The sequence below is a fragment of the Heterodontus francisci genome, chromosome 13, assembly GCF_036365525.1.
Source record: "Heterodontus francisci isolate sHetFra1 chromosome 13, sHetFra1.hap1, whole genome shotgun sequence".
NCBI lineage: Eukaryota > Metazoa > Chordata > Chondrichthyes > Heterodontiformes > Heterodontidae > Heterodontus > Heterodontus francisci.
The window spans coordinates 70532890-70559576 of NC_090383.1; the positions used below are offsets into that span (position 1 = coordinate 70532890).

The following is a 26687-nucleotide window of genomic DNA, read 5'->3' on the forward strand; positions in this document are numbered from 1 at the left end:
CAACTCCTCCATAGACAGTGCTTTTAACTTATCCAAAGTCCTGGCTTGGAGAGCTACTAGCTTCAGTTGCAGACATATTAGTATTCAATCACACACAATCATAAGAAAACCTGTATTGAAATCTTGCTCTTTTTTGACTAGTAACAATTTAGCTCCCCACTTCCAATTTCTCTTGTTTGTCTGTGGGCAAAATCCAGGATGGTAGCCCCTCAAATTTCTGTTACGACCAGGTGAGAAAGGTGTCTAGGGGTTCCTTCACCTGGTCTTACATTAACAGGGTTTAATTTTTAAAGCACCGTGTTTTTAATTCCCCCTTGGTGAATCCTTGTTCAGCACTTTCCAATTATAAGGGAAAGAAACCAGCTCAAACAGGCTTTCTTAGGTTTAAAGAAGAAAAGTTGAAATTTATTAAACTTAAACTCTAATTCATTGGGGCCCAGTATTCTTCTTAAACCGTGTTCACTGTCGGAGGCTTTGCTGTCTTGGGGTTCATGTGTCTTCAGTAGATTCAGAGGCTTGTGAGAAAGAGGTGGGAGCAGACAGCAGAGATCTTCTCAGTCTAGGAGGAAATAGTCTTTCTCTGTTCAAACTCTTTTGCACAATTCAGAAAAACCAGGTTGCCAAGCAGGCTAGTCACATGATCAGCTAGTCTGACCATGTCTGTTTGTGGTTTTGGCTATCCCAGCAGTCATCCTGAAATTTGAGCTTCCTCACCTTCAGTGTCTGGTGCTCAAAGTCCATTGTGGGTTAAATTAGATAAGGGAAGTAAACTCTCTTGTCCATATTGGTATGCAAATATCCGCCATCCATGTCTAGGCCTTCTCTTCTTCCCAGCAACAATTTGAAATGTAATGTCCATATGGCAAAATTAATATGCCTCATTCTTGGCAAGTGGGGGCCCAGCATGACAATAGAGTCAAGGAAGAAGCTCAATTAATCATGTATCATCTTAAATACATTAATTTCTATCTATAATATATCACAATCTAAAGGTTAAACATTGTTGTAATTGTTATATACCTTATTTGTAACATTATTGATTTACTTATTGAAATTGTTATGGATTCATAAAATATTACATTCATGACTTTTGCTGTCCATTCCTTTTTGTTGATATTATTTTTCATCATCCCTTGCTCACTTTTTCTCATTCACCCTCATTCCTGCTATTTTATTTCAAGATTGCACTTCTTGAAGCAGAATTGTTCCAATATGCATTTCTGAATCCAGCCATATCTGAAGAGCTTTAGCTAACAAAATTTAAATCCACACATAGCAGTTAGACAACACATCTTATTGCCCAATCTATTTAATAAATTAACAATAGATGATTGGGTACATCGGCAGAAACAGGAATGTCTATCCACTCTAATTTGTGATTTTAATTTTTTTCATTCCTGGTTTCCAACACTTTTAATAATGAACTTTCCTGCTTTACATTTTTAGAAATTGACACTTAATTCCATACACAAATATTACATTTATTATGTTTGAACTCTGGATAAGTAGAATAGCTACAGGAAGTAAAGATACAAAGCAGTTTTTTTTTTAGCTATGCAGTAGTGGATTACTTGTTGGGACTGAACAAAAAATAACGAGTGGAACCTTGGACAAACAGAAAATGAATGAAATAGGCCTGTAACAGTGAGTCAGAGTGATCAGGGAAACTCACTCTCAGACTTTACCCCAGTCCTAATATTCTTTCAGGAGTTGTTTCCTCTTACAACTTCAGACACACATTTATCTTTCAAATTGCATTTACTAATTCCAGTTGTATTTAACTATGACAAACACGAATGAATAATAATTCAGAAAGAATGCATGCTTTCAGTCAATTTGTCTGCTTTATTCTGCCTGTGCATCACCTGCCATCTTCGGCAAAGCCGGCAGGTGGAAAACCTACCCCCAATTCTCTGCCAATTGCACTATAAAAATGGCTCTCATGAGGTTTATGACAGCAATTGTTTTTTATTTTTTCTTGGATTGTGAGCATCGCTGGCAAGGCCAGCATTTATTACCCATCCCTAATTGGCCTTGAACTAATTGGCTTGCTAGGGCATTTCAGAGGGCAGTTATGAGTCAACCACCTTGCTGTGGGTCTGGAGTCACATGTACCACCCAGATCAGGTAAGGATGGCAGATTTCCTCCCTGGAAGACATTAGTGAACCAATTGCTATTTGCCTCAATTACTCCCTGTGACAATGACTTCCACACTCTAACTACTCTGTCGGTAAAAAAGTTTCTTCTGAATTTCCTAATGGAATTATTAGTGACTATCTTATATTTATGGCCCTTAGTTTGGTATTGCCCACAAGTGGAAACATCTCTATGTCTATCCTATCAAACCCCTTAATAATCTTGAAGATTAGCCTTCTCTTTACCAGAGAAAAGAGACCCAGCCTGTTCAATCTTCCCTGATAGGTATAACCTCTCAGTTTTTGTAAGCTATTAACTAAATATTAGATATCGTTTTAATCAATGGAATCCTTTGCATTCAATTGTTGTACGTTACCATAAAATCAGTCACTCAGCTAAAGTATTTCTGGTTATACTTTATACTCATGCAGTTATTAAAACTGATGTACTATGCAGGAGTACATGTTTGAAGCTGCAGGACCTTACAGTTTCAGTGCTTTCCTAAATATAGTGATAATAAAAATAATACAGATAAAGAGTTACAGTAATTTAAAATGTCGCATGTTGAGATGTAATTGCATTATTTTACTGTATTTCCAACAGTCACCTTTTCCTCATTAATATTCTGTGCAACAGAATGACATTGTAGTGCTACAGATCACACATCTCAAACAGCATGATAAGCATTTTAAAAATGGTAGACAAATCAGTATTTTTTCAGAAGAGAGTCAGAGAGCTCAGAGACAATTGCTTCAAAGAGTAGCTGTAGAATGATAAGAGCAGGAGCAGTTCAAGTTTTAAAAAAAAGCATGTTTTGATTCGCACTTTTCAAAGGCTTCAGAACTGGCTAGCCCTTTTACATGGCCAGCAGAGCAGCATGTAAGTGCACTATTGCAATGGATGTAAGAGGTAGAATGCTTGCTTCCCCCTCAATACCACAGATAGTGAATACCAATCTATACATGCTATTGCAATTGGGACATTGCCCCAATGACAGCAATTATGTAATATTATCTGGACATAATCATACACTCTAGTATTCTCCAAATTCCAACTACTGATTTTCATGCATGGGTTGCATCATGAATCATGCACATTCCTGTTCATGTGTAGTAGTGCCCTTCATTTTAGAAGAATTGTATGGCCTGTATAGTCCAATCATGTACATGTTAGACCAATCTGCCACTGCATCATTTTTTCTATATTCCATCCTCACAGAGATACAGATCCCAGTTACTAACAGTTATATCACTGCAGTAATTTGCTTAAAGGATTTAATGTACTTTATTGGGCAATCGAGATCAAGGCTGATATTCATGACAAGCAGATGAGAAGATTGTGAGATAACTGGATCTAGGTGGAAGGGAGAAGTAGTGGGAGAGACTGCAGATGGTACAGCGAGAGAGAGAGAGGAGATTTGGAGAAGGTGGCTGGGGGGGGGAAGAAGAGGGGGAGATAGGAAAACTACTATCCTGTGTATCTTTTTAAAATGTTGTTTGAATGGTTATAAGTAGAATAGTGTGTTCAGTCCTTTTGTTCCAACATATCTCCATTAGATCTTAAAATAGGACTGTAAAAGTATTCTTTTCTATATTGAAATGTATCAAATGATCAAGCCAGCCTGGACTAGGGAAAAAGGACAGGATCAATAATTGTCTTGAGTCCTTTTAATGCACAAATCAGTGGTCACGGATTTCCAATTATGGATTTATTACACAGATATTTGTTTGTACATACACTTACACATGCACATCTATCTGTGTGTTTTATATTGGTGTGGAAATATACATGTATGTGTTCCACACAATTATAACATAAACAGATGGATGTGCATATATCTGTGTGCATACAAACAGATATCTGTGTAATAAACTTTTTTCTTGTCTGCAGTTTCATGTTCCAGCTTTTTGATTGCTTCTGTATAGACTACTGTCCTAATTCCACTGTGAAAAACAACCAGGAGGAAAAATGACAGCCTGAGGGGCAAAGAAGTTGTAATTTATATCTAAAGCAGCTCTACCACTGCTTTCCCTCATAATCCTCTCCCTGCCACTCCTCAGCTATAACCATCTATTCATTCCAAAGACCTCTCCGCTTGGTTCTTGTGCTTCTCGGCCTCTGACGGGACTCAACCCTTAGCTACCTCCTTATCTCAAGATCACTGCCTTTCTCACTTCCAGGCTTCCATTTATTGCCCAGGAGATATATTTGTACATAAACACAGACATACAGGTTATAATTGGTATCTCTCAATAAGGAGCCATTCTAGTACACTCAGAGTTACTGGTTCAGTTCAATAGCATTGCTCACTGATGACAACTATTCATGTTCAAAGGCTACAACTATTTTTATAATGCATTCATGTGTCAGAATTAAATACCTTGCTGATGTTAATTTGATGGAATGAAAAAAAATCTTAAAGAATTTCTGAGTTTTGGCTGTCCCTGCCAACAAGAATACAAATAGATGCACTTGGCTATATATAACAACAAATATGAAAGAAGAAGAACAAAAAAACTGAAAATTGAACATTATTGGCTGGGTGTAGAAATGCATTCTTAATATTATTTCTTTTCTACATTGAAAATGAAAGATATTAAGTAACAAGTTTTGGAAGTCAATTTTCCGATATGTGTGCAAAAGTTGAAGTTTATAAAGTTAGAACAATCTTTGCTATAAAGGTTAATATATAAGATATAACAATTTTGATTGATGGCTATATTATTATCCTCACATACCATGACTACCTTATTTTAAAGATCACAAGCGATGCCTGTTCTTTCGAGAGTTGCAATTTGTACCATGTGGTTTCTCCTTCCTGTGTTCCCATGTGGTCACCTTTGGTTCTTTTTCTCCTCCCATGAAGATTAGGAAGATGTACACTGTTTCCATAGTGAAAGAATTCATTTCCTTAACCATTAGTAATGTTTATTTGTGTGCGTGCTATAGAATTTATTTCTATTGACATGCAGTTCCCACCTGATAGACTATGATGAAAATATTTGCTGAGAGCTAAATCTTCAAATGTTGTATCGATTGCAGAAAGGTTTTTCCAGTACCAGATTGTGGTGGTTTATACTTTTCCAAGGATTTTACTAGCCCTCTAGGGACAGGCTGGGAGGTTCATTGGGGGGTGGGGGGGTATGGTGGTGGTCATAAATTGGCTAGGAAAGGCAGGGGTGGATGGCTGTTGCCTTCCTGCTACCATGGCATTTTACCAGTGGCCGGGTAGGTGAAGAACGGTGCTCCTGCCCAGAGGCCAATTGAGCCACTTAAGTGGCCAATTAATGGTCTCTTCCTACTGCCGCTGGTGGGTCCTCTGCCACGTGGGGAGACCGCATGTTAAACCCTGGCAGCCACCCTGCGGGATTGCAGGAAGCCTCCTAATTGGGTACTCTGGCAGCAATAGCCACTCCCCATGGCAACACCGCCCCCCCCCCCATGCCCTCACCAACTCCCCCACTGCCTCTCACCGGGATGTGCCTTGGCCACCGCTCCTGGTGGTGCTGCTGAAAATGAAGATCTGCCAGCCCTCTGATTGGCCAGCAGCTTTTGGAGGTGGGCTATCATTCTTTAAAGGGACAGGAGCCCCGACAGCAACTAATTAGATGCTGGATGGACCCAAAATGGGACGAGGGGCCTTCAAATGGCTGAGGTAGGGTTGCCCCCTACTTTAGGGCCCATCCTCGGGGCCCTCGCCACCTTGATTAAATTCAGTCCTGTGTAAATTTTTGAAGTGTGTCAAAGAAGCCCTTAAATGTAAAGATTTCAATAGCTTGACGTGCTGATGAATTTGCAAAATGCTGGGAATATATGAGAGAAGACACATTGACATTTCAACTAGGACTCTTCATCAGGTCAGAGTTTCTTTTCTCTTTCTGATGTTGATGTGCCAGCTGTGTATTTCCAATCTTTTGTCTTTATTTTGAATTTTCAGCTTTCAGTGTTTTTCCTATTTATCTGAGCTAATCATACTTCATGGACATGTCCCAAAATTTTACCAGAAGAACATCCTTTTGTTCTCATTCATACTCTTGTGAGACCTCAGGATATCAGCAAGAAGTTGCATCGGATTCAATGGTGTTGACCAAGATTCTTCCTCAAAGTCAATGTCCAGATCAGCATAGGTTTTTGTTTCCGTACTACGGAAGTCATCAGGCTGAAGCACTGACATAACATTGGCTGGAAACTGTACTTTGTGTTGTGTATTCAGAGTAAATTAATATGAGTTCTTAACTGGGAGCAGCCATGTTGGAAACTTTTATTTACACCTCCCTACAAAGAGGGCAGAGGGCGGCACAGTGGCGCAGTGGTTAGCACCGCAGCCTCACAGCTCCAGGGACCCGGGTTCGATTCCGGGTACTGCCTGTGTGGAGTTTGCAAGTTCTCCCTGTGTCTGCGTGGGTTTTCTCCGGGTGCTCCGGTTTCCTCCCACAAGCCAAAAGACTTGCAGGTTGATAGGTAAATTGGCCATTATAAATTGTCACTAGTATAGGTAGGTGGTAGGGAAATATAGGGACAGGTGGGGATGTTTGGTAGGAATATGGGATTAGTGTAGGATTAGTATAAATGGGTGGTTGATGTTCGGCACAGACTCGGTGGGCCGAAGGGCCTGTTTCAGTGCTGTATCTCTAATCTAATCTAATCTAATCTATTACAATATACCACACCTTGATATGTACAGCCTCCCAGTTAGGAAAAAGAGTCAGGGAGTGAAATTTGTCTTGGGCAGTGGAGCAAAACAGACGATAGTGTAGCGGCAGCCTGTTTTACACTCAGCTCGATTTTCTTTTTCATTAGCTTCAGTGGATTTGGTATACGCTGCTTGAAAGGTTAGTAGAAGCAGATGCAGCAGTAACTTTTGAAAGGGTATTGGATATATACTTATTTGCAAGGGAAAAAATTGTAGGGCTATGAGGAAAGAGCATGAGAATGGGACTAATTGGATAGCTTTTTCAAAGAACTAGCACAGGCACAATCAGATGAATGGCCACCTCCTGTGTTATATTATCCTACGATTCATATTATAACTTAAAAAGATAAAACAGCAGGGTCAGAGAGCCCTCAGACTCATGCTACCTCTGAACTAAGAAATGTAAGAAGAATAAAAGTGGACAAGGTTCACTGATGCAGTCGGGAGGGTGATCAATGCAAAAGTTAACTTCCTTCATTCCAAGGATTCATTTTCAGTAGCCAGATGCATTGTGTCATGTTGTTAGGGTTTCTAAAGGGATTTATTCTTGATGGAGGTATTCATTTTGTTGCTCTTTCAAGCTGCACAGGTATTGACAAAGATCAGAGATAGCATGTTATGTGACTGCAATTTTGTTTCTGAAATGATAAAAGATTTAGAAATTTGAATAAGTTATCCCCAGGAAGCTCTCTGTAAGTGTAGACTTAAAAGATACCTACATTCTCAGAAACAATAATATGTTTTCAGAATTCAGATTCTATACATGGTATGAGTAAAATAAGCTTCTGTTTGTTACATTTTAAACTCCCAAGATCTGAATGAAGTGCTTGTTAGATACACCGAACTAGCTTTGTTATCAAAGTTTACTTTCTCAGAAGGTCAAGACTGATGGCCACTAAGTACTCTTCATCATCAACTAGCTGTACTCTCATTTGTGCCTTTGTTACCTCTAGATTTGACTATTCCAATGCACTCCTGGCTGGTTTTCCACATTCTACTCTCTGTAAATTTGAGGTGATCCAGAACTCTGCAGCCCACGTCTTAACTCGCACCAAGACCAGCTCCCCTATCGCCCCTGTGTTCGCTGACCTGCATTAAGCTCCTGGTCAAGCAACATCTGCATTTTAAAATTCTCATCCTTGTTTTCAAATCCCTCCATGGCCTTGCCTCTTCCTATCTCTGTCATCTTCTCCAGCCTCTCAACCCTCCAAGATTCCTCTAATTCTGGCCTCTTGTGCCTCCCTGATATTAATCGCTCCAGTATTGGTGGGCGGGCCTTCAGCTGGCTCAGCCCCAAGATTCAGAATATTCTCCCTATGCCTCTCTGCCTCTCCACCTCACTTTCCTCCTTTAAGACAGTCCTTAAAACCTTTCTCTTTGACCAAGCTTTTGGCCATCTGACCACCTATCTCCTTTTATGGCTTGATGTCATACTTTGTTTTATAATGCTTCTGTGAAGCAGCTTGGGATGTTTTATTACATTAAAAACACTATATAAATATAGGTTGATGTTGTACCTGGTAGTGAAAAGCATTGCATGCACCATTGGAACATTCTTGAAATTCTGTTTTTAACAGTGAGTTTCCAGCTTGTGCTGGATTGGTCTTTCTGACACGTAATTACTTATTTAGGAGCTACTGGAAACTAATTGGCATTCTTCTAATTGGGCCACAAAACTGCAGCCAAAGCATACCTCAAAGTCTTGAATATAAAGGTACCTGCCACCTTTGTTTCCTATACATCAAACTCCAGCTACTTGAATTGAACTGATTTAACGAAATGCTTTCTCTGCTCATTATCCAATCAGGTCTGATTTTTCTGTGTATTCATTAATTTCCTTCAGAACACTTAGTGAGTGTACACAAACTCCACTCCTCTCACATTGCAATGGTTAATTTGTTGAAGCTTGATCTCATTGATGACATCTGCTAGTACAAGACGCAAGAGCTGATTTTAGCTACAGACAGACAACGGACAGGCAAAGCGCACAGTGCCTCTGCTGCCTGCCCATTCTTGTCAGCTTGAGGCCGGAGCTACTTAGAGGCAAGGCCCAACTCCCGCTTGCCAGTCTGGGAGAAGGGGTTATCAAAAAAGTCATAGAACAAAACTAATTTAAAGGGACCACTGAAGACTGCCACCAGAAAGTTAAAGTTGATTTTTTTTTTTAACAGTTCTTACTGTAGAATCAGAATAAACAGAAGTTCTCCCCCTTACCTTCACATTAAATCTGCAGGCAGCCAGCAACCATTATTCACCCTCTGCCAATTCATTCCCTCGCTTGGACTCTTCTCAGGACATCAGCATTATTTGAACCAGCCGATCTTGCTGTTGTCCTGGACCAGTGAGCTGCCTCTGACGCTATTATTGGCATCCGGAGCTCACCAGTAATTAGCAAATGAGGCCGATGGACCAATTAGCTGTGGTCCTGCCACTGGCCTCATTAGTTGCATGTAGTGGGCATTATAATGGGATCATAACCAAATTCAGGCATGATCCAATTTCTCACATGTCTCACAAGATTCCAAGATAGATTTGGATAACAAAATCTCTGCAAATTGACGTCATCCTTCTGGAATAACATCCCTACTTTATTCCAATATTTGTTTTCAGGATGTGGGAGATGCCTGCAACGTTGCATTTATTGGCTTTCCCCAGTTACTCTGAGAAATTGGTGAAGGGTCTTTTCCTTGAACTATTACAGTCCTTATGCTGACGGTGCTGTCACAATGGTGTTAAAAGAAAGAATTTGAATTTATATTACACCTTCATGACCTTAGGTTCTCTTAAAGTGCTTTTCAGTCATTGAACTATGTTTGAAGTGTAATCACTATTGGAATGTAGGAAGATATTGTGCATAGCAAAGTCCCACAAATGGCAATGAGATAAATGCCCTGGTGACCTCTCTGTTTAGATTGTGTGGTTAGAAATCTTGAGTGGGGTTTGAACTTGCAACTTTCTGAATTAAAGGTGAGAATGCTACCATTGAGCCACTTGAAAGAAGAGGATTCCATGATTTTGACCCAGTGATGATGAAGGAACAATAATATGACTTTATGGGGACATTCCCATGATGTTGCTGCTCCACATCTGGCTGTATTTTAAGTAAATCTTGCATCCTGGCCTCAACAACCATTTCTACAAACTTTTTCACATGTTGAGTACCCTCCGAATACAGAATTACTCTCTGGATTCTATCCTAACCTGGCTTTTCAAAACCTTGATTTTGTGCTCACTTGTTCTGCTGCTGTGATGTATCTGAAACATATTTCCTGTCTCCTCTGCAATATCTCTGTTTGAGGCTGAACAGCCCCAGCTTGTCCAATTGTTTGTTAAATCTCATCCCCCTATATCAGTAATCTGTTTTATTGCTCTCTGTTGCTCTGTTTCTGGAGTTTAGATGACTTTCTTACGTTACCATGCACAATAGAACATCAGCACAAACAATAGGATTTCAATTCAGCCAATTTGGCAATATAATCCACCATCTTGTCACTTTGCTTATTGCCATCTCACACTCTGAAAGTTTTCAGTTCCAATAACAATACCTTGCATTTATTCACTCTGAACTTGATTTGCCACTTCAAAGCAGATGCAAGCCTTGTCAAGTTCCCTTGTGTAAGATCTTTGGCATCGAGTGCAAGGAATTGGTAATAATTGCATTCATCAAGATCTCACAACCGATAAATTAGATCAATGATAAGTTGCTTTATGATGGTGTTAGTTGAGGGAGGAAACTGGGAGATTTCCTGCACAATTTGGATTTATACGATGGAAGTTTTTACTATCTACCTGAGCAGGTAGAGAGGTCCCACTTTAACCTCTCATCCAAAATGCAGCACCTTCAACAATGCAATACTCCCCCAATAATGCACGGAATTGCCAGCCATGATTATGTACCCAAAAGCCTCTTGTGGGGTTTGAACCTACAGGGCTGAATTTTGTTCCCAGTCCGGCATCAGGTCCCGTTGGGGGTGGGGAGGGGGCGGAGAATTGAAGTGACAGCAGCCACCACAGAATCCGATGCTGGGATTCCGGACTTGATTCTCCCGGGGACGGGATAGGCCGACGTTGGCCTTCCCGCCCAAAGGCCAATTGACGCCCCTAACCCGCTTTCAGGGGCCTTCCGGACCAGCCCCGGCAACCCCGACCCCACTTACCTGAGTCAGGGGGCCGCCACCATCTTCATCATTGCAGGCCTCCTGCAGTACCGGCAGTGGCCACCGCTCCCGATGGTGCTGCTGATACTGTTGTTACCTGCCCTGTGATTGCCCAGCAGCTCTTGGGGTCGAGATCCCCATCTCTATTGTGTTTAAAGGGACGGGGATCCTGCCTCCTTCAACTTTGACCTCAAAAGACCAGAGGATGGCTCCAGGAGTCAACCTCGCCTTTTTGGCCTGGCGTCGGGAGCCCCGCCTCCTGCAAAAAATCCAGCCCACAATCTTTTGATTCAGAGGTGTGAAGGCAGCCAACTTTGTCAAACTAATTTTTAAATAGAATTTTATGAAACTTTTATCAATCAATAATGGTGATCACCTAGCTTTTTATGTTGGAAAAAATAAAAATTGCCATATGGGGAGCATTTTGTACAGGACACAGCAAGGAAATGTCACAAGATATTGCACAGAAATGCCTTAAAGGGACAGGCAATCCTTTTCCCCTGTTACATGAATCATAACAATTTAGAAATATGTAATGTTATGCCTAGAGGTGAGTAATCTTCCTCATATATAGCTTTGTCATGCTTGCCTTACTGCAACAGCTTGTTTTTTAATAGTTCATAATTATTATATCACTATGGCAAAGTGTATCATTCTGAAGGCAATATATAGCCACTTGTTCTTTCTGGCTTGCTTATAGATGATGAAGGGCTGCTGTCATATATTTTGTTTGTTGTTGCATCTTTCTCTCCTTTTAGCAGCATGTTTGCTCTAAATTTTTTCTGATGTTTGCTAACATGCCACTACTGCTTACTAACCTTTTACATATTTTGCTCTTATTTTGCTGGCAAAGTTGCATTGATGAAAGCTGACTTGCAAGGTAGATAGCTGTGTGTTTGTACAAAACAAGACTGAAATCCATGTCTGTGCAATATGCATACAAACAGCATATATCTGCTTTGGAACTCAATTGCATTCATGTCAAAATTTCAGAATCAGATAAATATTTTAAGAAGTATTGCCTATCATGGGGCTTTCAGTCTTGAATTTTCTATATTAGTTACTTTAGTATGTTGAATACATTTATTTTGCACTCTCCCTTGGATTCTGATTTTCACTAGTAACTGTTTTAGAAACGTAAAGTTCTTTTCTTCATTCTGACATCCAACCTAACTATGTTTCTTTCTGCGTCCAGTTTTCAATTGACAGAAAGCATGCATTATTACTGTAAGACTAACAATATGCTATGCCAAAATGCAAGTTTTTGTGTGTTCTAACTTAGGGCCAAGCACAACCTGCCAAGAGGATTCTTGTGGAAACCAAGGTGTCTGTCTGCAACAGTGGGATGGCTTCAGCTGTGACTGCAGTATGACCTCCTATACGGGCACCTTATGCAATGACCGTAAGTACGCAAATAAGATGTATTATATTGTTGTGATTCCCAAATTATTGTAATGCTTTGAACTTTCATATAACAAGTTGTAGCCTGAAGCTAAAGGATTTGTGCAATAATTCAATGAGTGTGGGATTATTTTCTAAAGAGATTGATTATGGAGTAAAAGGCTGAATCAGATATAAGATGTTGCCATTCTATTGTTTCAGATGCAGTGAGTGGTGCTTGGTGAAAATATTGCTGAGTGTATTTGTCTAAAAGCAAAATATGTATGCATTTGGCAAAATTCTGTAAAGGTTCTATCTGGTCACTCTTTGTTTGAAACTATCTTCCTGATCTGATGTTGTCTAACAGTAGCTTCCTGTGGCATTTTAATGCAATAATCAGTTAAATGAGACTCTAGTGGTGAATACAAGAAGTCCAGTTAGTACAGGTAGATTTGGTGAAGTGAATTGATGTGTTGTTATGCGGAATAGGAATGGTTCAGCTTGCCATGTCAATGTATCATCACAGTTGGTTACAAAATACTCTCTTCAAAATATCTTTGTTTCAGTTCCCTTCTTTCTTATCCTCTTTGCAGCCAACTGTCTGACTCTCAGGATGCCACTCTTTTTGAACACTAAAGGAATGATTGTAACCCTGGCTGCCTGGGAGAAACCGAGCGAGCAGGAATTTAAAATTATCAGTGGGACTCCCCATTCTCCCGCACCACCCCGCATCCCCAATCCTGATCCTACAGGCTGCGATTTTAACCTGCAGTTTTGAGCTGCAAGATGAACACTTGCTGGAAATCGCAGGTCCATTAAATATGCAGATTGGGCTCTAATATCATTGGGGCCTGACTACTTTTTTAACCATGGGCCTGAGCAGGGAAGCACTTGTGGCTTCCTCCCTGGGCAAACAAGCAGGAAAAGGATTCAGACCCTGAACAGGTCCAAAAAGGTGAGCCTTTATTTTATCACAAGAAATGCTCCTCCAGGCCCCAAAAGGAAAGTTTAGGCCTCGCCTGCCCAGGGCTCCCTCGGCTAATCAGCTTACCCGAGTGCTGGGACCATTCCTTTGGTCCCTGGTGCCAGCCTCCGCCATTGCTCTCCCACTTGCCAGCCAGAAGCCACTTCTTCTGTTTACAGGTGGGAAATTAACTGGGAGACTGTAGATGAGGCCCAGGAGTTGAAATCTCCTGGGCCTCACGATGCCAAGTGCATGATAGGTCGATGCCCACTTCGGCCTTCATACACCCATCTTCTGCCCTGAGGTAAAATCATGACTTTAGCCTTCAATCCTCTTTATGATCTCTTTCCTCAATCTACCATTTTCTAATGTGAGCTTCAACATTCTCTCCTTAATCTCAGCTGTTATTTTAACATATATATCTACAACTTTTATGTGTGTGACTAAGTTTTGCGCTACTATGTCAATTATTTGCAGATCATTAAAGAAGACTATTAGTGTGTTCAAATAATACACATCCATTGTGACATTATCAAAAATAAGTACATACTTCAAAATTTGTACACTTGTTACGAAATTTCAGTTACCTATTCAGTTTTTCAGAAAAAATTACTTGTAAAATACACAATGGAGTAATTAAATTATATTTGGTGCTAATAATAAAAATAATTTTAAGACGGTGGGATGGTTTTACCAGCTCTCTAGGGATGGGCTGGAAGGAGGTTGGGGGCCCATAAGCTGGTGAGGGAAGGCTGGAGGTGGCGTGCCCGTCATCATCCCACCACCATGCCATTTTACCAGCGGTGAGGAAGGTGGAGGACGGGCATCTTGCCCAGAGGCCAATTGAACTAGTTAAATGGCCAATTAAGGTCCCCTTCCGCTGCCACTGATATTTTACCAGCAGCTGGTGAACTCTGGTGGCCTGCGGACTCGGGGGTGGGGTGGTGATGGGCAGTGTCCCTGCTCCTCGGGCACTCTTTGGCCTATAGAGGGGTCACCCGGAGGCAATGAACACCCCCTCGGCAACTCCCCGCTGCCCTCACCAGCCCCACTCACCTTCTTGTCAAGGCCTACTTGACTGGCCCCAGTGCCCCCATACCCCACTTACCTGGTTGGGAGGGAGGCACCTATAGATGCTGTCCTCTTTTTCCATGCAGAGTCCCAGCAGTAGCCACTGCTCCCAGTGACATTGCTAAGCCTGCTGAGCTGCTGGTCCTCTGATTGGCCAGTTGCTCCTGGGGATGGGCCCCTGTCCTTTAAAGGGATGGCAGCCCCAAAGGCATCTTATTAGTTGCCTGACCCCCATGAAATGTGAACAGGTCTTCTGCAAACAGCTGAGGCGGGCATTGTCCCCTGCTTTTAGGCCCATCATCGGGGTCACTACCATGAGCATAAAATTCAGCCCAATAATTGCACAGTTAAAGATCATTGCAAGACAGTAACATTGCAAAGTTCAGAAGATGCCATCAAGTGTCATAATGTGTGACAGTGAAGCTACGCAACTTTTGAATAGAATACATTTTGTTTTACAACTCCTGGAAGATGACACCCAATTGTAAATACTGCGGGAAAGACAATAATGCACTATAAATATGTAGAACAAGATGCAAATGATTTCTGGGCTTTTGGTGCCTCTGGTGGGAGACAGTGAGAACAATTGAAATATTTTAACCAACGAAATAGGTAAATACAGTGGATAGTTTTTTTTTCACTGAATTTGCTGGCTAAGACTAGGGGAATAAAAGATTTGGAAATTGTTAGCTAAACAACCGTTAAGAAGGTTTTACTTTCCAGGTTTGTAACTTTCTGAAGTAAATTACTCCTAATGAAAGCCTAACCAAAAGGCTTACTAAAACAGCGTTCAGCAGTATCTGCTGCCATGAATAGGTTGAGCCAGGTTCCCATAAGAGGAGTTTTTGATGTTAATTGTGCCATTGAAGAAAGCCCAAATTGAGACCATCAAGCTCCCTCAAGAAAGGAAAATACCTTTGGTGAGCTGTCACAGATGATAATCTTATGTTTGCTCACTCATTAAATATTTGTGACATCACCAAATGCATAATGTGAGATTAGATGTTGGGTGGGTTTACTAAGCATTGGGTGGGGGAACAGAGTTTCGGTCAGAAAACCTGGAAATCTGAGTTTCCCTGCAGGCGTATTTTTTTTGGCAGGATTCGCACCTGGAAGTCAACCTGATTGGCAGGCTTGGCTTCCAGTCAGGTAATAAGCATTCTGGAGCACGCTGCAGCTGCAGGTAAGGAGCCTGCAACTGCCAGTGAGATCGTGGGTGGGGGATCTGATGCTGGGGGAGGGGGGATCTGATATCCGATCCCCAATGGTGGGGAGGTGATGTGATCCTCGTGAAGTAGTAGATTGTGGGGCTGGGGGAAGTGGGTGTTGGAGGGGTGGGGGGAAGCACTCTTGCTTCTCCTGGCCCACAAGCAATGCAGTGAGGACACATAACCTTTTCCCCAAACCTTTCCTCGCCTCTGTTGAGCTGCCAGGTTTCTCGCGGCCTGAAAAAATCGGTTGTCCCGTGTTAAATCTGGGTAAGTTAAATGCAAGGCTCTAAGCCTCATTATAATATTTAAATGGCCTACTTGCCTCCTGGGAATGGATTGGCTATCCACCCCCCTCACCTCTGTCCTGCCTCCCTTAAAACTGGAACTGGGTGGGTTGCAGTCAGGTTTGAGATTTTTAAGTTTGACATCTCCCCCAACCCCAACTCACCTGTTTTTGCGAGTTAAAGTTCAGACCAGTATTTGAGCTTCTTTGTAACATATTGTTAGTTTAAGTAAGTTTCAGTGTTGGTTTTCAAATATATTGTGTTCCTTCTCACACAGCGTTGTGTATTGCTTAACTAGCATTTGAAAGAGTTCAGAGCCTGTTATTTGTGTTTTTAATGTATCCTGGAGAGGTACACATGGGGAACAAATATTTCTTATTGATAGTTTATGTTATAATAAGTGTCCAGTATAACTGTAATTGCGTTTAAGTCAAACTTCTTGTTGAGGTTTAGAATTCTTTGAGATTGGTAACTGGCAATTAGATGAGTTAGTATGACATGTTTAAGTTTCAAAATAATTTAGATTGCTTTCCTCCTTGTTCAAATGTGTATGCATCTGTGTGTGTGTAATGTATCATTCAGTAACAATGAATGAAGAACTATTGTGAATAATTTATTTGCCATCTGAACATGAGGTAAAGCTGCGTCCCAAAATCTAACCCTACAGTGTAAAATTCATTACATGTCAACTGTTCTTTTCTTCCAAGTACAATAGCTTTTGAGACTCAATGTTCACACTGAAATATTAACTATGTCCAGCAGATGGCAGTGCGCTCATTTAAACAGTATCATAGCTACAGTTCTGCTTTTCACTCTTAAGGTACAGTGTTATACTAGTATATACGACTAAGAATCAAGAAGACAATTTCTGATGTCACAGAAAATACTTAATCTTTTATTTCTTGCATGCAAAGTTCATTATAATGCTGCAGAAAGTTCACAAAATAATACCTACGTAAATATTGCTTGACTGTAGTATGTTACTTACTTGCTTGTAAAATATGAGTCAGTAAGATTTTGTTGCTGCTGTAACTAGGCATCAAGTTGGCAAAAGTATGCTGCTCATCTGAAATGTACAGGTGTAGGCATATTTTGTAAATGCATTGATTTCCCCATTTCAGTAATAACCCCATCATCCAGCACCATTTGGAACCCAGGAAAGGAAAAGAAGGAACTTGCATCAGATTTCAGCCCAATCAACTTAGAGCTGGCATTATAGGACACAAAAGCACTTGGGCTCAACTCCTTCTAATTCTTCCCTCCTTCCCTCGGTTTTCAATTAGTCTAGTTAAGTCCTTGAATGCATTGTGTACAGAGCCATAAACATGCACCCAATACATTACAATTTCACTAATAATTTTGAATTAAATGCTAAATGTTAAGTGTATAGTTTATCTTTCTGAATTGTATTTTAAAAGAACTTTACTGGAAACTGTTACACCTCTATGTTGTGAAGTAAAAGATATGCTATGCCTCATATGCTTTGTAGATTTGTGAAACAGTGCAGCAGCAGTTTATTCATAATTGCGTCATATTTCATTTTGTTTGCGTGCTATTTATAGTAAAATATAACATTTATAAAGAATATGTTCATAATTTTACTGCAAGGGGCAGAGAGAGAATCTGTCCCTCCCTCCACAGCTAGTGGTGCAGGTGCATGGTGAATGGTGTAAATCTCTGATTGCACAATATTTGAATTTTATGCATTAATTTTCTCACCAGCAACAGAGCATTGATGCAATAAGAAACATCAGATGAGCACCTCAAATTAAATAATACTTTATTCTTTGTGCACCACGCACAGAGAACTACCTTGCTTTATGCAGAATTATAGCGTAAAATTAGTTTGGGCTTTATCAAAAGACAGTCCATTAAGAAAGCAATATGGATCTAAAATTGGGAATGCCTGAGATTTTCCAGAATCAAGAGAGACACATCAGATTCAAAATTGGCTTTCATTGGAGAAAAAGGTTCCTAAGGTTTACAATCCATTTTTAAAGGGCAGCCAGCTCTGTCGGTCAATTTTAATATTTAAAGCAGTATTCCCCCCGAAATTTATCCAATAAATTTCTAATGCCCCTTTCCCATCCCCCAATAACAATGATATTACTATTTGCCCTTCCCCCCGCAAGACACTTACCTTTTAAATCTGACCATCCCCCCACCCCAAACTGCACAAAGTTTAAAGTTCACCCTTCCCACCATCCCCCACATCCATTATGTTTATTTGACCCCATTTCCCCGCCGCATTGAAAATGTTAACTCCTCCCCACTATCCACCAGTGTCACACCGGCTGTCCCCGGACGGGGAATTGAATATCGTGGAAGGCCTGGAACATTCCAGGTAAGTTTATTTATGTTATTCATTTAAATATTGAAATGCTGCTCCTGTCGTCCAGTGGCGGGGTGTGGGGGTGGTGCCGCCACGGAGCCTTGCTGCCCCCGGGAGGAGTGTCCGGGCATTCCTGGCGTCGGCCTCTGTGGCGGGCCCATGTTCTGGCCCCCTCCCCCCTGCCATGGAGCCTGATGTCATGGGCTTGGTAAAATCCAGCCCAGTATTCCAGATGTGGTCTCACCAAAACCCTGTACAGTTGTAACAATACTTCCTTATTCCTGTACTCCAATCCCCTTGCAATGAAGTTCAACATGCCATTTGCCTTCCTATTTGCTTGTTGTACCTGCATGTTAACTTTATGCGTTCCTTGTACAAGCACACCCAAGTCTCTTTGAACGTCAAAACTTACAAGTTGCACACCTTTTAAAAAATATTCTGCTTTTCTATTCTTATGACCAATGTGCATAACTTCATGCTTCCCTACATTATACTCCATCTGCCATCTTGTTGCCCACTCACTTAACCTATCTATAATCTCTTTGCAGCCTCTCTGTGTCCTCCCCACAGCTTACCTTTCCACCTATCTTTGTATTATCAGTAAACCTAGATACATTACTCTCTGTCTCTTCATCTAAGTCATTAATATAGATTGTAAATAGCTGAGGCGCCAGCACTGATCCTTGAGGCACTCTACTATTTACTGCCTGCCAAGTTGAAAATGCCCTGTTTATGCCCACTTCTTCCTGTCTGTTAACCAATCATCTATCCTTGCTAGTATATTACTCCCAACTCCATGAGCCCTTATCTTGCCAATTAACCTTTCGTGTGGCCTTTTGGAAATCCAGGTAAACGACATCTACTGGTTTCCCCTTTATCTATCCTACTAGTACATCCTCAAAAAACTCTAATAGATTTGTCAAACAGGATTTCCCTTTAATTAAACAATGTTGACTTGTTCTAATCATACTGTGCTTTTCTCAGTGGATTGTTAAGACTTGCTTAATAATGGATTCCAGCATGACTGATGACTGATGTTACGCTAACTGGCCTGTAGTTCCTTGTTATCTCTCTCCCTCCTTTCTTGAAAAGTCGTGTAACATTTGCCAACTTCCAATCTGACAGGACCATTCCTGAATCTAAGGAATTTTGGAAAATCATAGCTAGCGCATCCGCTATATCTGCAGCTATCTCTTTTAGAGCCCTAGAATGTAGGCCATCAGGTCCTGGAGATTTGTCATATTTTAGTCCCTTAAGTTTCTCCAATACTTTTTCTCTGCTGATATTAATTTCCTTAGTTTCTTCATACTTTTTAGACCCTAGGTTACTACTGATTTCTGGTATGGAACTTGTGTCTTTTACTGTGAAGACAGATACAAAATATTTGTTTAATGCCTCTGCCATTTCTTCATTCCCCATGATAATTTCTCCTGTCTCTGCTTCCAAGGGACCAGTGTTTACTTTAGCTACTCTCTTCCTTTTGATATACCTATAAAAGCTCTTACAATCTGTTTTTATGTTACTGGATAGGTTACTCTCATATTCTTTTTTTTCCTTTTTTATCAACTTTTTGCTGGTCCTTTGCGGGTTTCTAAAACACTCCCAATCCTCAAACTTGCTACTCTTTTTTGCAACATTTTCTTTCAATCTAATACTATCCTTAACTTCCTGAGTAAGCCACTCAGGATGGGTCTTTCTGGCTGAGTTTTTGTTTTACAAAGGAATGTATTTTTGTTGAACATTTTGAATTGTTTCTTTAAAGATTTCCCACTGTTCATTTACCACCATACCTTTTAGTCTGTTTACCCAATTTACCTTAGCCATTCGTACTTCATTGCATTATTCAACTGCATTGCCAGATTGTTTTCCAAATTTTCATCAACTTGTGAAAACATGCATTTCACAGATTAAGGTTCAGTCTGTCCTCAAATGATCAAAGTACGGGGGCATAGATTTAAGGTAAGGGGCAGAAGGTTTATCGGGGATTTGAGGAAAAATTTTTCACCCAGAGGGAGGTTGGAATCTGGAACGCATTGCCTGAAGGGGTGGTAGAGGCAGGAACCCTCAACTTTTAAGAAGTATTTAGCTGAGCACTTGAAACGCCTTAGCATACAAGGCTACGGGCCAAGTGCTGGAAAATGGGATTAGAATAGTTAGGTGCTTGATGGCCGGCATGGACACGATGGGCCGAAGGGCCTGTTTCTGTGCTGTATAACACTATGACTCTATGTATTAATCTGGTTGAAAATACCTTGATTGAATCTGAGCAGCTGTTGCAATGTACTAACAGCAAATCAACAGTGTATACCAATGTATTAGTAAATTATCTACTTCTGTCCCTGGACTGATGTAAATGTCAATGATTCTTTAACACATAATTTCTTTAAAATATAGTTTAGAAAACAATACACTGCAGTGCAGCACAATTACATAAATAACCCCAGTGCAGTCAGTTTGTGAAACAATGCAAAAGGAATGTTATTAGTATGGGGACATTATAGACACTGGATTTTGTATGTGGAGTGAGTCATTAAAAATATCATCAGGGGCCATGATACATCAATTAAAGGCCAGCGTGTGTTTTATGCATATAAAAATGTGTGATAAAAATAAGATACTCAATGATAAACTGTAGATTATGTTCATAAACAAGAAGAACCAAATAACTGCTTCAGATTGATACTGAGCTGTATCAGGTTCCCTCACAAGTGCAATCAGTTCTGCATTTAATGACTTTCCATTGTGTATTCTACTCATAACACAAATGTTGGTGACATTACTTTTCATTTGATCATTATTTGAATTTAATTTTAATTATAAATACACAGGGTGGCTTTTGTCATTTTAAAGTATTTTGCCATCATATTGAAAATTTCCCTTAATGGAAATGAAATTGATCATTAGACACTCCCAGTGTTATAGGATGACTGCAAATTATACACCATATGTTGTCCATTCCATCAATGCTTCCACCCCGAAAAAGACATTCAAGAGCTTAAGACTTGTACCGTTAGGAATGCCTTTATTCATCCTGCATCAGTAGTTACTCTTATCATCTTCTTACACCTCCATTCAGTTCTCATGGTAATGAGAATTGTGGTCTGCTTCCTTTATTTTATATGAACTGGTCATACAGTATCAACACATTTTTAAATTTCCACTATTCTCCCAGCCGATCAAGAGATCTGGGCAACAATGTGTTCATGTAGCGCTGCTTCAAACAGCATTATGCAGACTACATTGATTCCCCGAGGGCTGGCAGCACTGCGTGCCGTTACCTGTGTGGTCTGTACAGGCTTTTTCAATGATATCAATGAGGAAACCAGCGCAGTTGCAGAGGTAGTGGCCACCGACGTTGCCTGCCCCTAAAGATTTGATTCTTATCCCCGGAAATCTCTCAAACTTCCCGGACAATCTAAAAAAGAAAATGGAAGTGGGAATTATATTTAGAAGTAAGACTGAAATGTTAAAATAGACCTATATATTTTCAGTATTTACCGTGTTACTTATTAGAGTTAAAGAGTGTGAAGTTGGTTTCCAGAATGTCATTTCAGATGGCACTACCAGCCGCTTCTGGTGCAGTCCAGGCAGTGTGCCTTCCTGTGAAGGCCACTCGAGTGGGCATCCCTTACTATTTTTTATTTGTTCTTGGGATCTAGGCGTCGCTAGCATGGCCAGCATTTATTGCCCGTCCCTAATTGCCCTTGAGAAGGTGGTGGTGAGCTGCCTTCTTGAACCACTGCAGTCCATGTGGTGTATATACACCCACAGTGCTGTTAAGGGAGGGAGTTCCAGGATTTTGACCCAGTGACATTAAAGGGACAGCCATATATTTTCAAATCAGGATGGTGAGTGCACCAGAAGCAATTGTTTCGGTGCTTTACTGAGGGTACACAGCCCGACTGACTGATGTGACGATGAGCTTCTTAAATTGGACCATGTAATTGCATTGAATGAACGCATGTGTCAATGTCCAAAAGTTAAGCACTGAGCTTCAAGAAGGGCAATCCACCAGTCCTAGTTAAAGTGCCATGCACCCGGTGGCTGGTAAGTTGATTTTGAAAAAACTTGCCAGTAGAAAGTGCCTGGAAGTATTCTGGAGTGTTTTGCAGGTATTGTGGTGAGTTCCTGGATTTGGCAGAGAGTGTTGCTGCATCCTCACAGGGAAAGCAGAGGAGTGGATGGCCGGTCTGCACAAAGGCTGCAACAAGTATGGGGGCAGAAATGGCATTGCCTCTAGATCTGCAGCATGAGATAGAGCAGAGGTTGCAGGGAGGGCAAGCTCAGTGCGATGCTCTCTACTAAGTTGGATCTAGAAGCCTCCATGCTCCTTGACAGTAGCAGGAGATTGTCCAGCAGGCCAACCAATGCACCCAGCATCTTGGAGTACATGCCCATCAGCGTTCTCCCACGTGCCACCACATCAAGGTCCTCATTTGAGTCCCCTGCAACAGAACTCATCTACGACCTTGCCCTCCCGTGAGTTGGCAAGGGAACCATCCTTTACCACTGCATGGCTGCAGCTCGCTTGTGCCCACTGACCCACCACATACTGATTCCGACTGAATACTAGCCTCCAAAATACATGCATTGCCAGTATCTGAGCTGGTGGCTGTGAGTCTCAGATCACGTGACTTGGCCTTTACATTAGTGCTGTCTTGTTGCTCTCTTTGTTCCTCCTTGGGCTGCTGTGGCTAGACAGGTGGCAGTTCTTGGGTGTCTGAAAGCAGGAACTCGGAAGGGGAAGTTTGGTGTGAGTGAAGGAAGGTGGGATGGAAAGCAAGAGGTCCATGGTCAATAAAAAAAGCTAAATAAAATAAGTGACAGCCATTCATTTCATTCCTCAGGGCAATGCCTTGACCAATCAGAGTCAGCTGCCTGGTTTAAATTTCAAGCAAACTGGTGCACTCTCCGTGGCAATGCCTCTACCAATCAGAGTTCACTTGCCAACCAATCAGCACTCTCTTCTCATACAATATAAAGTCGTTGTTTTCCCTTACGTTGGTATTCTTGCGCATTGTCCTGATGAGTGCAAGACGAAAAGTTTCGACAACATGTCTCTATTTTTAGCAATACTCAAGTTCTTTACTACCAAACGGCAATTGTAGTAATTGTCAGGTTAAATATAATGAACTGCTATTTTGTTCACAAAATGTCTTAATTTATTAACTTCATGCATATAGAAATATTGATATTTGGATTGCTAGAACAGAGGCATCATTCTGATTCCTCTGATTAAATTGTACACTGAATTTAACAGTACTTTCTTTTTCATTTAGCCCTGTTTGGTTCTATATCAGTTCACTGTTAATCATCCATTTAATTTTCTGTTTTGAATCCTAAATTGTCAAGAATTGTCTGTTGAATTTTTCAAAATATAATTTTCCAAAGTTGTTCAGCCAAAAGCACTTTTCCAGCAATCATTCTACAAATGGTCATTTGTAGAGAAATTGTGGGACAATAGCTTTGTGAATTAGGACTGTGTTCTGTGATTTCTCCATTCTAATTCTCTATTTATTCATTCTTTCTGTGCTCTAATCAAGTACAGTTCTACCTTAACATTAATCTTTTTATGTTCCTCATATCTCTTATTGCATCCCAGTAAATCTAGTGATATACATTTTGAATTTATTGAAAGAAAGAGAATAAATATTATATGAATATTCTCCTTTATTATATTTTAAAGGTCTAAATTATTTTTACGCTCTATTTGTGCACTTTGTAATTTTAAGATAGCCTGCAGTGATTATTAGCAAGGGGATCGCTGTTCTCTGTGTTGACACAGCAGTAGCCTGAGTGATTAGTAAAAAAATCCTTGACGTTTTAGTTTGCCTCCTGTTCAGTTTCCCCCCTCTCCATGTGCAGTGTGTGTATTGTATGAAGGAATGTCCAAGACATTTAAATCATTTACATCTGAACATTTTCATATAAAATTGCTTTGTCAACTAATTTAACAAAGGGGTTACCCATTTATTTTGAGCAGGTTAATGCCTCTATTAAATAACAACAAGACAATTTGATAAAATGTGTTCAGCAGCCATGCGCTAATATTTCACAAGATTTTTCAAGGCTCAAGTGTTTTTATTTGCTCCCAAGTCATAGGTTCCCAGCTGCCTTGCATCATTTCCTGCTTGAGAAAGCAGACAAGCAATTTGCTCCCAGGCGACTGTTGATGGGTATTCTCACCCAGCTGCTAAGAAGCATTTGAAAAGTGCCCAGGGTAATTTGCCTGTCACTTTTCTTTCCCTCCCTTCCTCCCTGTGGAGAAAGACCTGGTCTAAGATGAGGAAAATATTATGTGAAGAATTCTGGGTGTGAGCACATTCCTTACCACATGTGGATTAACACCTAGGAGCAAAAACCTGCTGTTCTGTCATACTGCTTTAATTTCTGTTTTTACTTTTGTATGTAAATGCTTTATATTTTTTCAATCTTCACCTTCCTATATTCTACCAAATTCCTCCGTTCCCCAGTACATGTGATTGTCCATTATTGATTCCAAAACTGTTTGATGTTTGATTGACAGCAGGTTTCAGTGGCCCTACCCATTAATAGCTTGCCAACAATATGCATGATAGCATGATAGGTGACCGAGACTGAGTAACAAAGGAAGCAGCGACAATCAGATTGAATAGAAGTAGAAAGATCAGTCAGTGGCTTAGACATCATTCGGGGAATACAGTTAATGCAATGTTGCACTGTAACAACAACTGAGACAGCCAATCACTATCTCCACAAATATTTGTCATTGTGAGTCCTTGAATCAAATTCCATTCTTTATGTATTACTGAGTCATATAGTGTTTGAAAAAAAGCCTTCTCATTTATTTTATGCTATTGGTTAAAACCTACTGGAGGATAATTGGTGTGAATTGAGGACACTGTCACAAGAAATTTTTAACGTATGACAGAATATCAAGCAATTATCCCTTTAGCCTGTCTCCAGCAAAGGTGCTTGTTAGACTAATGTTTGAGCATAAACTAGAAGAGACAGGAATGTGGCTCAAGTAGTTGCTGAATTAGTGATCACGCAGTCTGCCCATACTATCTTGGGGAACTGAGGATAGTATGTCAGCTAAAGGACTCAACTACCATCTGATCCTCCAGATTGATCTGCTATCCTGAATTCCTAAGGGCAGTGAAGGTTAGCTGTCAATCATTACCTAATGCTACAGAAAATACAGTTTTAATGCAGTAGTATTCTATCACATCCTTGACTTGTGCTTTGCAGATGACTTTGCAAGGACAGAAGGTGAGTCACGAGTCACGGAGTACCTAGCCGCTGTCCTATTTTTGTAGCCATGGTGTTAATTGTTGAACAGTTCAGCATTATAGAATCATAGAAATTTACAGCATAGAAGGCAGCCATTCAGCCCATCATGTCCGCGTCAGCCAGCAAGTACCAAGCCAGCCTAATCCCACTTTCCAGCTCTTGGTCTGTAGCCTTGTAAGTTTTGGCACTTCAAGTGCTATCCAAGTACTTTTTAAATGTTGTGAGGGTTTCTTCCTTCATCACCCTTTGAGGCAGTGAGTTCCAGATCCCCAACACCCTCTGGGTGAAAAAACTTCCCTTTGAATCCCCTCTAAACCATCTACCTTTTACATTAAATCGAAATCTCTTACCTCTTACCCTAAATCTATGCTCCCTGGTTATGAATCCGTCAACCAAGAGGAATAGGGCCTTCCTATTCACTCTAGCTAGACCCCCCATAATTTTATACACCACAATTAGGTCTCCCCTCAACCTCCTCTATTCCAAAGAAAACAACCCTGGGCTATCCAATCTTTCCTCATAACTAAAATTCTCCAGTCCAGGCAACATCCTCGTAAATCTCCTGTGTACCACCTCTAGTATAATCACATCTTTCCTATAGTGTGGTGACCAGAACTACACGTAGTACTCCAGCTGTGGCCTAACTAGTATTTTATACAGTTCCAGCATAATCTCTCAGCTCTTATATTCTGTGCCTCGGCTAATAAAGGCAAGTATCCTGTATGCCTTCTTGACCACCTTACCAACCTGTCCAGCAACCTTCAGGGATCTGTGGATATGCACTCCAAGGTCCCTCTGTTCCTCTACACTTCTCAGTATCCTACCATTTATTGTGTATTCCCTTGCCTTGTTAGCCTTCCCTCAATGCATTACCTCACACATCTCCAAATTGAACTCCATTTACCACTGTTTTGCCACCTAATTAGTCCATTGACATCTTCCTGCAGTCTACAGCTTTCTTTTTCATTATCAACCACTCGGCCAATTTTTGTATCGTCTGCAAACTTCTTAATCATACCCCCAACATTCAAGTTTAAATCATTGTTATATACCACACAAAAGCAAGGGATCTAGTACTGAGCCCTGCAGAACCCCACTGAAAACAGCCTTCTAGTTACAAAAACACCCATTGACTATTATCCTTTGCTTCCTGCCTCTGAGCCAATTTTGTATCCAACTTACCACT

At 40.7% G+C, this 26687-nt stretch overlaps 1 protein-coding gene across 13 annotated transcripts in view; it reads left to right on the top strand.

Annotated features, from left to right (window-relative positions):
- Window positions 1-26687, top strand: part of nrxn1a (neurexin 1a) — a 2153831-nt gene that overhangs the window by 1241576 nt on the left and 885568 nt on the right. For all 13 annotated transcript variants that reach the window (XM_068044956.1, XM_068044955.1, XM_068044958.1 and 10 more), the window contains one exon: window positions 12270-12389. In XM_068044956.1, coding sequence (XP_067901057.1) covers window positions 12270-12389 — 120 coding nt within the window. The remainder of the gene's footprint in view (window positions 1-12269; window positions 12390-26687) is intronic.